Here is a 13,473-nt window from a genome sequence, read left to right as displayed (position 1 = left end):
AAATGTGGCAACTTCCTTTCCTCCCCATAACAATGTGTGTAAGTAGAGAAGTCAGTTGTTAGTTACTTGGGAAAGCGTGTGTTCTTCAATATTTTGTTAACAGAAATTATACTTAGAGAAATTTAGATTTCACTGAGGCGGACATAATTCAGTTTCACCTTAAAATATTTTGTTGTTGTTGTTTCTATAATTGTAGTTTGGAGACATTTGAAATTAGAATATTCTTTATTGATATTTTCAATATTGATAACATCCTCTGAAATAACTTCCTATAAAATCCAGGTTCTATGCCCTGTAGCTAGTACGTTTGAGAACCAAGAGTTTCTCTTAAAGATTACTTAAGCATGCAAGGCAAGACCTGAGTGAAAATAATGCAGAATTCAACATTTTTCTGACTGGCTTTCAAAATGGCAGTTGAAACTAGGGTACAAAATTGCACCTTTTTTTTTAACCCATGCAACGCTAAGGGGCCTGAACTTGGACGGAAGCGAGCTCCAGCATCTGTTGGTCGCAGTGGCACTGGCCGCTCAACTGCTCCCGCACTTGGTTGTTCAGGAGCAAGGACTAAGCACTGGTGACCCTGACCTGCCCGACTGTCCTGTTGGCTCGGGGTCACTCACGGTCCTAACGCAACTCTCAGTTTCTTTTGCTGCTTTCTTGGTCTTCGGTGTCTGGATACTGAGAAAGATCCAGGGTCAAAACTCGGCTGAACATGCAGTCATCTTGCTGAAATGAGAAAGGACAGCAGAGGGTCAGCTCTCTGCTTAGGGACGAAGTGTCATCAAACGTCAAGGAAGGGCCACTAGGGAACCTGGATTCGCACTTAAAAAGGGGCCTCCTCATAGCCACTGGTCTCCGGTTAGGTCAGCTTCCCGCTGGTGTGTTCTCTGGTGAAGGTGCACGTACACGCCAGCCCAGATGACCACGCTGAGGGGCTGCTGACAGTGGGCACGAGTGTCCCACGGGCAAAGGTCATGCGCTGCTGCAGGAGGATGCTCGCTCCGCGCTTGCCACACTCCTCACCTTCCCCTCACCTGCCTCCCTGACCCGGAAGCCCCAAACCCTTTCTCCTCAGTTTAGCCTGGAACGGTGTAGAAGCCCAAGTCCCAGACAGCCAGCCCTGGGATTACTCTTCACCAGGTGTGTCCGCTGTGCGCGTGTGCGGTGCACGCGGTATGAACGGTTTTTCTCGTTCAGCTGCCTTTGCCAGTCTGATTTACAGAGAACCTAAGATGGGTAGAGGAAAAAGATCTTTTTGGCTCCCCTACGCTGGGATGAGAATTTCCAGGGGTCCCCTCACATCTTAGAGGCACAGGAAGGGAAGTTAATTTTTATCTTAGTTTAAATGAAAACTCAGGAAGTAAAGCCTAACTGTCCCCAAACTGAATGATCTGGATGAGCTGCTCTACTCCGTTAGCTCAGGTCAGTATTTTGAACAGCTTGAGAAAGGTGTGTGTGAATTCTAAGTTACTATACAACTTGGAATGTCTGATCAACTGGTTTTTTCCTCTGCTCCTTTAGTGCTACCCACAATGCATTTGTTTTGCCTAAAACATTCAAACATTAGAAAAATATGAAATAGGATATTAATAGTTTGCTGTGTATGTTAGCATGTATCTTTAACTGTTCTGCAAGTTTTGATTTGCTTTTTCACTTAAAGCATATCTTTAAAATTTCTGTGTACTGCCATAGAAAAATACGAGTTTTTAAAATCTTACTTGGTTTAAAAAATTATTTAAGCCTATATTTATCAACTCCAGAAATCAAACCGTATCTCCAGACTCCACCGGTACTTGTGATGAGGTGTCAGGAAAGAACTGAGGGACACTTCTCCTCTCCCCGTTGGTGGTCTTTACCTCTGGATAGACGCCTATCAGTGCATCGGCTTTGGAATAGAACTCCTCTTTTAGGGAAATGATTATCATCTGAAACTGCTCTTGCGTCTGCTCTTTGATGTAACTTGAGACCTGCGGGGAACGCAAAGCCCACATTTCACCAGCAGGGAAAGGCCTCGTTGCTGGGCCCCTGGACGGTGACTGGGCCTGTCTCCGGCTTTGCCCATGGGAGGTGATAAGGCACTTACTTGCCTTTCTGGTAACTCAGTAAATCCACTGTAACTGCAGAAATGGAAATAATTCAGATTCTAAAGAGGTTAGTAAAAAAGTTGTAAATCTTACTAAATCTAGCATCTGAAACTTTAAGAATGTTTCTAAGAACAGAGCTCTAACTTAAGATACCGTCAGGTGAAAATGCAATCAGCTTTCATAACAAGATAAAAACTGCCACTCAGACACTATGTGGGAAAGGACAGACTGGTATTTAAACTTCCAATTTCCTGTTTTGCTAACTTAAAGCCAGAAGTGGGAAAAATGGCAATTATATATGTATTCATAACCATAATCTAATTATTTGGTTAAAGTTGAACTCAGTGGCTCCTTCAGGAAGCTCGAATCCAAGGCATGAGAATATAAGAACAAAATGGACTCTGGAGAGAAATGAGTCTTGTTGAACAAACTCTGCTCGGAACCCAGAGAAACATAGGGAAGAACTTGGCCACAGTTTCACAAAACGTCTGCCAACTCCCAGCTGGGGTGAGGGGCCAGAAGGGCTCTTCTCTGTCTGCATCGGTCCCGACTGCACCAGGGCGGTAAGGACGCAGCTCTGGAAGCAGGTACGGCAGCCCTGGATGGGGAGCAAGTCACTAGCTCAGGTGAGTGATGAAGAGGGGAAAGTGCCCTTGGCCAAGAGGCTTGGATCCACAGGCAGAAGGAACTCCCATCTGGCGTTCGAGGCCATGGTGGCCACTAGGATGCAGGACTGTGAAGTCCTGGGATGCTGCCAAGAGTGGAAGGTGAGGCAGAAGGGACGCATTTGGCTTGGAGTGTTACCTGTGGTAAGGTAAACGGGGCACCCTGAGCGCGGGACGGAGTGGGAGCTACTTTGGGTTTGGTCCTCCTCCATTCGCTCATGCTCAGTAGGGCAGTGGAGTGGCCAGGAGGGTAAATTTCAAGGGAAGACTGGAAGTTAAAAGGATTTTCATACATAGGATGGGTGCCAACAGAAGAGTCTTAAGTAAGAGTCCCTGGAGATGGTGGTAATACAAACATCTAAACTTTGCTAGAAGACACAGATACCTTAAAAAACGCAGTCCACAAAAATAGAGCCCCACCCCAACATACAGAACGTGGGTACAAAGTACCTAAAGTCACCTCTTCAAGGGAGATTTCTCCCAAATGAGTCAGGCCATCGAGTCCCATTAGCCAATGCACCTCGGCTGGCATTCAAAAGACAACAGATTTTCTGTTGCTCCCATGTCTTCCTTCCCTGGTTACTCTGAAATCTGGCAGGTCCCAGAAGGTGGCTCTTGCTGTCCTCCACAAGGTTCAAGGGACTGGGGATCAGCTTTCTACATTTTGGGACTGTGGAGCTGACAGGCTGTCCTTAGGCACTCGGTGCCCTGTGCAGGAAGGGTCAGAGGAGGATAGCTCGGGAAGCATTGAAAGAAGACAGGCCCCTCAGCTACAGCTCCGGCCCCTCCCGGCAGACTCAGCCGACTGAGAAAGCAGGTGGGCCAGCTTCGGAGACTCAGCCTGCCAGGGTGGCACTAAGAACTGAAGACACCGCTCCGAGAAGGACTCCTTAGCCAAGCTCACAAGACTAAGTGTATAGCAGGATGCCAGCTTCCACTGTCCTGGAATCGGAACCAGGAGTCTGATTCATCCATCTCCAAAACGACGGCTCTGGCAGTAGGACCATGACACCAGAGTCCGTGGGCTGCAGCTGTCCCGTCCCTCGGCAGCCATGGGCCAGGTACTGCCAGTGATGGACTCCACGGCCTTTGGTCAGGCTTCCATGGCCGACTCCGTTCTCATGTCAGAAAGTCACAGTGGCGATATGTGGCTTCAGTGTCCTCTTTCGGGGGCTTTTTAGATCTATGCTCTCATCTTGAAGGCTGACCTTAACTTGAACTCCCAAGAGTTAAACTGTTTCCTTAGTTCCCTCGTCTCAAATACTGAGAAACAGGATCATGAAGTGCAACAATCGGATTAATTTTAATAAATGCGGGGGGAGGCGGCAGAAGTTTGAACTTTAATTCCTTTGGAATTTTATTTAGAAGTGTTATTTTTAGACTTTATTAAACAACTGATTTGGTCCTATTTGCCACCGGGCCTCTTGGTGACCCTCTAGGTCCCAAAATCTAGATCTGGGGACAAGTTACTCACTAGCAATGCTGTGGATTCAGTAAAACAATCCTCACCTGACTCCTATCCTGATTCCCTAATAATTCATTGAGGGTTCCCTAAACCTCGAATGAAAACTGCCCCAGGGGCGCCTGGGTGGCTCAGTCGGTTAAGCGTCTGCCTTCGGCTCAGGTCATGATCCCAGGGTCCTGGGATCGAGCCCTGCATCGGGCTCCCTGCTCCGCGGGAAGCCTGCTTTCTCCCTCTCCCACTCCCCCTACTTGTGTTCCCTCTCTCGCTGTGTCTCTCTCTGTTAAATAAATAAAATCTTAAAAAAAAAACTGCCCCAAATTTTCAGATATTTAACTTAGATTTGACTTTTAATCAGCAATTATCCAACAAACTGTGTGTGTTCAGGGTAAACTGTCTTTCTGACCAGAACGTGATCCTCGAGTTGTAAGTGATCTACTGGAAATTAAAAGCAGAAAGAAACTGACCTTGCCAATGTTCGTGTTGTCCAGAGCTGCATCCACTTCATCTAACACAAAGAATGGAGCAGGCCGAAAACTAGAAAAAAAGTTACACTCCAGTAAGTTACAGCTTTCTATTAGGATTAACAGTATTCGGAGTAAATAAGATACATCATCTTGAATGCTTTAGCCTCAGTCACCAACGACCCCAATGTGCAGTGTTTAGTCCGTGTCCCCCGTGACCACTGCAGGTGGCATTTGGGGCTGCCCCCGGCCTGTGGCTCTGACATCAAGGATGACCGTCTGCTCCCCTCACCTGGCCCACCACTCCTTCCATCTCTCCCACCAACTCCTCTCAGTGCAGTGCCCTTGGGGTGCAGTGCTTACACACTAATTAGTTCCCCTGGTGATTTCATCTCTTCTCAGGGTTTCAATATCATCCATGTCTTGATCGCTCCCACACTTGCCTCCCTTGTCCAGCAGCTTACTCGACAGCTCCATGTGGGTGTCTAATAAACAGCTCAAGGTCATCCAAGATCCCGCTCCTCACCTTCCTCTCCAGAACTGCTCCCTCCAGGGGTCTTCCCACTCTAGTTGATTAGGGGTCATCCTGCTGCCTCCTTCACACCCCACACCTTGTCTGCTCAGCCTCTGCTCTCACCCTGGTCCAGCCCACCCTCATCTTCCACCTTGATTGCTACAATAGTTTCCCAGCCCTGTGCCTGCCACTGTTGCATACAGTCTCTTCACTACAGATGCCAGGCTCTCTCTGGCCTCAGGACCTTTGCACTTGCTGTTCTCCATGTCTAGAACATTCTTCTCTTAGCTACCTGCAAGACTTACTCCCTTCATTCCTTCAAATCTTTGCTCAAATGTTGCCTTCTCAAGTAGGCCTTCCCAGGTGAGTCTTTAATACTGCAAACCCTACCCTGCTACTGCTACTTATGATCTCCATTCCCTACTTTGTTTTTTTTCTCTGTAGCATCTGTCATTTCCTGATAGTCTATATGTTAGAGAATTAGTTTACTAATATACCTTCTCATTTGTCTTCCCCAATAAAAATGAAGTCTCTGAGGCAAAGATTTTGTTTTGTTCACTGCTGTCTCTCCAAAGCCTACACCGGCAGCACCGGACACACAGTAGATATGTAATATCTGCTGAATAAATGGATGGCAGTGACACCTGGTACTAGTCCTGTTCTGCTGAGACTTGCTCAGCACAGGCTCGTGGTTCGATTCCTGCGGCCTGCTCTCCCCAGAGTCTGCTGGCGTTAATGCTATTTCCTGTTCCTCTCCTGTAATGGCCTCTTCTTTATCCTTGGGAGCAGTAAAAAGCAGCTGGAGAACCTAGGCTGATCTTCCTGGTCACGAAAGCAGAGAGGCTGCATCATGTGCACCTAGATCTTCATCTAAGGATTTGCATGTTGAAAGTCAGTTGCCCTAATTTTAGCTAATGTTTTCTTGATTTACTTCAACTGCCACCACTGGAAATGAGGTCAAACATTTTTTCAGAAGAAATACTTCACTTAACATTCTTTACATAAACACAGGTCTGTGAATAGGCACTAGGAAAATAATACAAAGGTCGGGAGTTTTTGTTCTGTTTGGGTTTGTTGTTGTTAACTGTTGGCAATCCTGATGTCATATGTGGCCATTCCAGTATTTCTTTTTTTTCTTTCTTTTCTGTAAAGCTGGAATATTAGTAGCTACTGGTAATTACAGAAAATTAATGAAAATCTATCTAAGACTGAATTGTGTGTTAGATTTGCAGTCTAAATTATTAAAGGCCTGAAACAGAACCCGAATATTGTCTGGCTAAAGAAAACAGTTCTGTATCACATATGCTAAAACGGGTCTTTTGGAGGAGGGTCCGTTTGATTTCTGCCCTGATGCAAAATCAGATAGCTTGCCGTGGTCTTACCTGTGCACGGCGAACAGGAGGGCTAATGCAGCCACACACCTTTCTCCCCCTGACAGATTGTCCATTGGCATGAACCGTTTGCCTGGAGCCACGCAGTTATAGCTAATTCCCTCTAGGTAAGGCTCTTCTGGGTTCTCTGGGCTAAGAAATGCCTGAAACACAGGTTATTTACTCAGCAAAATCAGAAAAGCAATTAGTAAATTTCAACTTTGGAAACTGCAATAGAGTTTAACTGCAAGATATTCTGTTGGTTAGGTTCTCCTCCATTGTGATGGCAAAATACAGATGCCTGCAGATAATGTACATAGCTGGCTCTACAGTGTGGTCACAGGAAACGGGGCTGTCTGGGTGGGGAGCAGAGGGAAAACACCCTAACACACACAAAGGATCAGGCCTCCCCACAGGCCTGCCAGGCAGACGTAGGCAGCACGTACCACCGTCTGACAAAAACAGTCTTCAGGCAGCCCACTCAGTGGCCCATTCACCAGCCACTTACTGAATACCTGCTGGGGGCCAGGTACTGTGGCTACAGAGATGAATCCTGCCTTTAAGGAGTTACTGGGTTTATTTCAGTCTTTACTGAAAATAACTATTTTTGGCTAAAATTCTCAATATCTGATCCAGGATCAACTTTCAGCCATAAAAGAACACCACGAGAAAGGTAAAAGCAGATGTGGAAGACCTGATCGACATCTTGAGTCCACATTCAGCACCAAAGGATCTGCCATGGGGACTGACTGAGGATCGGGCAAGGGTTCTAGCAAAGAGACTATCAACACAATCCTGCCTTTGGTTCTTTCCTTCTCCTGACCCCAGGTCAGCCATTTCCCAAGACCCTCCACATTACAGGTATCTTCACTACAGAGACCACTGACCGTTCCATAAAATCAAATTAGCACCAGAGAGCAGAACTCCAGAACTGAAGAGAATCTGGGAACTAAATGACCAATCCCCTCATTTTTCAGATGAAGAGACAGGCCCAGAGAGGTTCTGCCTTGTCCAGGCTGGCCAGTGGTAGAGTGAGTGGGATCCAGAACACACCCAGTTACGATGGTAACCAATCTTCTGGAACTGACTTTGTTCCAGAAGTGGGTCACTCAGATAATGTGACACATTTATTTCCCACCAGAAAACAACTACCACCAACACAAAGTTCCCAGTAACATTTGGGGGTGAAAAAGTACATACTTGGGCACTGACGTTTCTGCAGAGCTTCTTGTAGATTTGATCAATTGAGATCGAGACGTGCTCAAAACACTGGCTGAAAAGGTCGTATCTCCTTTTTTTCACCTGTTCAAACTCTTGCCTACACATTCTGGCTTCCTTTCTGCTGGCCTCAAAAGCTAAGAGAAAATCAGTGTTCTTTATTTTGCAGACCACTTAGGGGCTGGCTCCTCTTATTTCAACTTTAAAGCACAGAATATTATTAATTTTTTGTTAAGATTTTGTTTGAGGGAGAGAGAGCACAAGCAGGGGGAGCGGCAGGCAGAGGGAGAAGCTGAGCAGGGAGCCCGATGTGGGACTCGATCCCAGGCAGGACCCTTGGGATCATAACCTGAGCCGAAGGCAGGTGCTTAACAGACTGAGCCACCTAGGCATCCCAAAAGCGTAGAGTATTTTAAAAACTGGATTTTGAATTTGGTTGTCTTGAGTACAGTCTACCTTTAAAATACATCAATTGTTATTAATTCCAAGAACATGGCTCTTAAAATTGATGAGCCATTTTTCTAGTAGGGCTAATTTTAAGATAATGACAAATTCTGAAAGAGTATCTAATATGACCATCCTGCTGGTATTAAAAAATACCTGTTCTAAAATAACCAATACACCTGGAGCACCTGGGTGGCTCGGTTGAGCGTCTGACTCTTGGGTTTCCGCTCAGGTTGTGATTTCAGGGTCATGAGATTGAGCCCTGCATCAGGGGCGGGGGGGGGAGGCGCGCGCTCTCTCTCTCAAATAAATTTAAAAAAATAATAATAAACCGGTTTTTGAGTTAAAGCAGAACACTTTCAAAAAGGAAGCAACTAGTATTAAAAATGCACATTAATATAAAGCAACAGAGGAAAATATATGATACAAATAAATAAAAAGCTAAATAAAAATAAAGCTACAATCCAGGGGGGATTGCTGGTAAGTGTTACAGAAATCCAAGCCCACCACACCCAGGAATATGGCCTTGCTGACAACTATAGCCCAGGCTCACCATCTGTGGACTCCTGAAACCTGTCTCTGACCGTCTTTAGGTTCTCCAGGGCTCTCAGGTTTGGGGCCGCAGTCTTCAAGAGGATGTCTTCCTGGGATGCCACCTGTTGCAGCAGGAGTCTCAGGTGGGCCTCCACTTCCTTATCAGTTTGTAGAGCCTATTATTGGGTAAAGAACAGCAATGATTAGCTTGCCTTTCCAAACTGTTGAGTAATTAGGCACAGGGCCCTTCAGGATCGGGCCGCTGCTCCTTCCCTCCCTCCACAAACATGCCTTCCCTCCCTCGAACCCCTCTGAGTCTGAAATGCCAGCAGGCTGCGCTCATCCACGGCTCTAGTGTTAGAGACCCTGCTCTCCTGGAACCCGCATCCCTTCCGTACTTCCTCATCTGGCTAAAAAGAATTCCTCAATTCACATATTACCTTCACTTATTCATTACAAAATACTGATTGTTTACTATGTATTAGGCATTCAGTGATGAAAACTGTTCTGGCCTGGGACGCCTGGGTGGCTCAGTCGGTTAAGCGTCTGCCTTCGGCTCAGGTCATGATCCCAGGGTCCTGGGATTGAGTCCCGCATCGGGCTCCCTGCTCTGCGGGGAGCCTGTTTCTCCCTCTGCCTCTGCTTCTCTCTCTCTCTCTGTCTCTCATGAATAAATAAATAAAACCTTAAAAAAAAAAAAAAAAAGAAAACCGTTCTGGCCTTGCCCTTAAAGAGCTCACAGGGAAGTCAGACCCACATACTGGCATTGACAACAGTGCGAATATGCTCTGAACACCAACCACAGGTGCTGCGAGGCAGAGAGAAGGGACCCAACTTCGGGGGGGGGGGGGGGCAGCACTGAAGCTGAAACCAGAACAGTGGATAGAGCTTGAATGAGGAGGGAAGGGAAACCTTCCAGGAAAGCGTTCTTGTCCTCCCAGGATCTTTAATTTATATATGATAAAGGTGACGTTTTAAGTCCCTGAGAAGAGAATTACTTGAAACATGTTGCGTAAATGGGCTAACTTAGGTCACTTTTAAAAAACAGATTCTTACCTTATACCATATGCCAAAATAAATTTCAGATGAATTAAATAGGTAATGAAAGCAAAACCATGAACAGGAAGAATATTTATAAATATTTACTCAGTAATAAGGTGGGGAAGGATTTTCTAAAATGAAAGCATTAAATAGACTATAGAAGAGACAAAAGCTTTTTTCTCATTGCCTCAAAATAGCATAAATACAATCCAAGAGCCCAATGAATCTCACAACATATATTAAGAACGTGTGAAATTAAAAGATGTGGGTATTGCTACTTGGCGTCTGCTCTCTACTCCCTCCTTTCTCACAGAGCCCATGTTTAACCATTTCTCCCTCAAGCGTCCCCTGTAGCTGGGGGTGGGGTGGGGTGGGGGTCCCTGCTTGATGGAAGGCTAGTCAGGATGGAGTCAAAACAGAAAGAAACATAGCATTGTAGTATGGCTTATAGGGGTGCCTGTGACGCAGAGCTAGAGCTGCTCAATTAAAGAGCCCTTGAAACTGCATCCCAGGTGTGTACCCTGCAGCTGTGAATGCAGGGGCCACAGCGGAACCCTGACGGGCAGAAGCCAGGACGCTGGAGCATGGTGGCTACTTCTGTCTCTTGCAGGATTTCTCAGAGACTAATAATCATTGTGCATCTTCAAGGAGACAGCCCTTCAAAAAACCGGCTGACCACAGAAGCTTTTCTTCTTTGGGAAGAAATTTCACGATACTCATGTTCTGCTGAACACACAGTGAGAAATGCTGATCTAAACATTTTTAAAAAGCCACCTACTTAAACCATTTCTTCAAAAACCATTAGGCAATCTACTTTTTTCCCTAAACATAGGCTCTATGGTCTAAAAAGTATTCTGTAATATATTTAAATATTCACTATCACAGTGAGTTAGTCCTAACAGAAATCTTTGGATTACCTTCAGATCGTCTCTTAGAGAGCTGTAGTCTATCTCGATGGCTGCTTCCCTCTCATAGATGTCAACTGTCACCTGGGTACCTTCTGCTTCAGTTCCCAACTGAAACACAGACAAAGCCCTTTCTTTGTTATATGAAATGGTGATCTCATCCGTCTGCCCAAGCCTTCCAGTTGATTCCCACCTCACTCCTTACTGGGGCGTCCAAGGCCATGATCTGGCAAAAAGATCTCCAGGTACTTCCATGCGCACAGTATGAGTTCAGAACTAGTAATCTAGTATAGTCTCTCCCACAACAGAAGAATCTTCTACAAGAAGACCTGGCAGGTCTAGGTAACATACTTTTTTTCTTTTTTTTTTTTAAAGATTTTATTTATTTGAGGGGTGCCTGGGTGGCTCAGATGGTTAAGCATCTGCCCTCGGCTCAGGTCATGATCTCTAGGTCCTGGGATCGAGCCCATGTCGAGCTCCCGGCTGGCAGGGAGCCCCTGCTTCTCTCTCTCCCTCTCCCCCTGCTTGTGCTCTCTCTCTCTCTCTGTATCTCTCAAATGAATAAATAAAATCTTAAAAAAAAATAGATTTTGAGAGAGCACACACTTTCCTTCCAGTGGAAGGAAAATCTCAGGTCCCACCTACCAATTATGGTAAGACAAGTACTCCTATAATGATTATTGTAATTATTTCTACCCAGTAATCCTTGTTCAGCCCTCTGGAGAGAGAGAATTTAGACCTCATGCCTTTTCTGTTTCAGGCTTTATGGAGAACATCTTGTATAGCATCCCCATTACATAGCCACTTCTAGATGTGCTTACAAAATTCCAATCAGGGAACTCACCACTAAAGGCCCTCCATCTTTCTGGTAGCAAGTGTTCCCTAGGAGCAGAAATCTGTCTCTGTGGCCTCTACTCCCTAACCCTGTATCCCCCTTGGGACCAGAAAGAACAAATGTGATCCTCCTCCTGTGATAGATTGTCTTCTAATGGAGGAGAATGATTGTATTCCCCGAGTCTTCTCTTCCCAGCACAACACCGTCTGGGCCTTTTTGCTATGCTGAATGCTTTACTCTTAAGAAGCATCAAGCTTTAAAAAGTGAACATAATATTCCATTTGGCCTGACCAGCACAAAGTAGAGCAGAACTATCATTTTTTCTTTTTAGATAATGATTCAGTATTAGTCCAGCTTAAAGCCTTTGATACCTGCTCTGAAATACCCCACCACGAGTATGGAATTCTTTCAAGCCAGTGAAGTCATTTGACATTCATATGGGCATGCTGGAGGACAATTCTGAAGGTTCACTAACTGAAAGCAATAGGAACAAAGCAGCAGCATGAATACTTGACCAGTAACACTCACTTCAATGTCAGCCATTAAAATTGCTCCCTCCTCTCTGTAACCTCTTCTAAAATTACATTGCCTTTTATAAACAGACGTTCTATATTGATAGTATAATAACTATTGTTTCTTTGCTCCCATCTATTTCTGCTGTTCACAGACCCCTCCCTTCTCTCTCTGACCCAGAATTCCCTAACAGAGAGCGCAGGGGAGAGTTCTCTTTCCTCTCTGGTCAAAGCTAGTGGTTGTAGCTGCAGCCTTGTGGGGAAAGCCGATTTGGGAGAATAAAGCCAATATATACTGAGCCAGAAAGAGTTCTTGATGGTGTTGGAATTCCTGGACTGAGTCCGGCATGAGACCGCCCCCTCTCCCTCTCCCACCCCCCTACAGCCCTATCCCTTTACTCCCTTTAAAGCCATCGGAGTTGGGTTTAGTCTCTTGTGGCCAGGAAAGGGTTTTCTCCCTTCCTTACCTCTGTCTGCAATGTGACCTCTGCTACAATTGAGAAAAAGACAAAGACTTTTTGAGTGTAAAGTTATGAGATCTGGTCAACGTTGGCAAGAGAAGAAGTGTTTTATATTTTATAGATGCTTCACTGTGAAGAATCCAAAGGACTCAGGGCACTTCTGGGGTGGGGGATAGATGGAACGGAGTACCTGTCTGTCTGCTGGGGCAGAGCAGAGAGGGGAGGAGGGATGTGGAAGGGAGACCCCGGGGAAGAGCTCAGAGATGACCTGAGAGGCAGGACAAACCCTTCTGTCACTGGCTGTGGATGGGCTAATGGGAAGATGCTCTTTCCGAAGTGCACAGCAGCTGCTTCCCTAACACCAGCCCCAAAGGTCACTGACGCCAACAGCTCGAATTCTCTGATTCCTCTTGGGATCTAATGTGTAGGAAAGAAACTCCGGCCCATCCTGTGGGGCTAAAAGGACATGGATCAGCAAGAGACAGAACTGCACGAAATGCCCAGTCCTCTGCAATGACGATCGTGGTAGGAGGAGATGCCTTCTCCACTCCTAACGGAGCTTTAGGCCCAGGGGAAGCGTCTGCAGACCTGGGACTTCACTAAGCAGCCAAAGGGCATCACATAAAGTTCCCCACGACCGCACTTATTTTGAAATCCTGAGGTAGAATACCTCCACTTCAATGATGTCATCCAGTGATCCCAACAAAAGGATTATTTCAATGTCTTGAACTTTGCAATCAAGCAGCAGATTATGCTTCTCTAGCCGTTTCTGTTCCAAAGAAGTTTGAATGATTACAACTTCTTTTTGCCATTTTCCCGCTTCCCTGTAAATACACAGATATGAAAAGTGATACTTTACTCATGTAAAGTTGCACCAAAGAAGAAAAATGAATGTGTTATAAATAAACTCACATGGAAAAAAGATTTTTTCCTATGAGTGCTATAAGTTCTAGAGTTACCTCAC

General features: G+C 45.6%; 1 protein-coding gene across 2 annotated transcripts in view; it reads right to left on the bottom strand.

Moving 5' to 3' along the window:
* Window positions 1-636: 636 nt before the first annotated feature.
* The window catches only part of SMC1B (structural maintenance of chromosomes 1B), a 67,584-nt gene continuing 54,747 nt past the window's right edge, over window positions 637-13,473 (bottom strand). The window contains exons 18-25 of one of the 2 annotated variants that reach the window (XM_021687808.2): window positions 13,180-13,333; window positions 10,714-10,812; window positions 8,775-8,931; window positions 7,760-7,914; window positions 6,572-6,723; window positions 4,679-4,748; window positions 1,857-1,967; window positions 637-726 (exon numbers count right to left, since the gene is read on the bottom strand). In XM_021687808.2, coding sequence (XP_021543483.1) covers window positions 637-726; window positions 1,857-1,967; window positions 4,679-4,748; window positions 6,572-6,723; window positions 7,760-7,914; window positions 8,775-8,931; window positions 10,714-10,812; window positions 13,180-13,333 — 988 coding nt within the window. The remainder of the gene's footprint in view (window positions 727-1,856; window positions 1,968-4,678; window positions 4,749-6,571; window positions 6,724-7,759; window positions 7,915-8,774; window positions 8,932-10,713; window positions 10,813-13,179; window positions 13,334-13,473) is intronic. The other variant, XM_021687809.2, reaches the window with a different exon arrangement.

Source organism: Neomonachus schauinslandi, chromosome 5 (assembly GCF_002201575.2).
Source record: "Neomonachus schauinslandi chromosome 5, ASM220157v2, whole genome shotgun sequence".
In the NCBI taxonomy this organism is placed as follows: domain Eukaryota; kingdom Metazoa; phylum Chordata; class Mammalia; order Carnivora; family Phocidae; genus Neomonachus; species Neomonachus schauinslandi.
The sequence above is the reverse complement of the archived record's forward strand: the minus strand, read 5'-3'. Positions and strand labels throughout refer to the sequence as shown.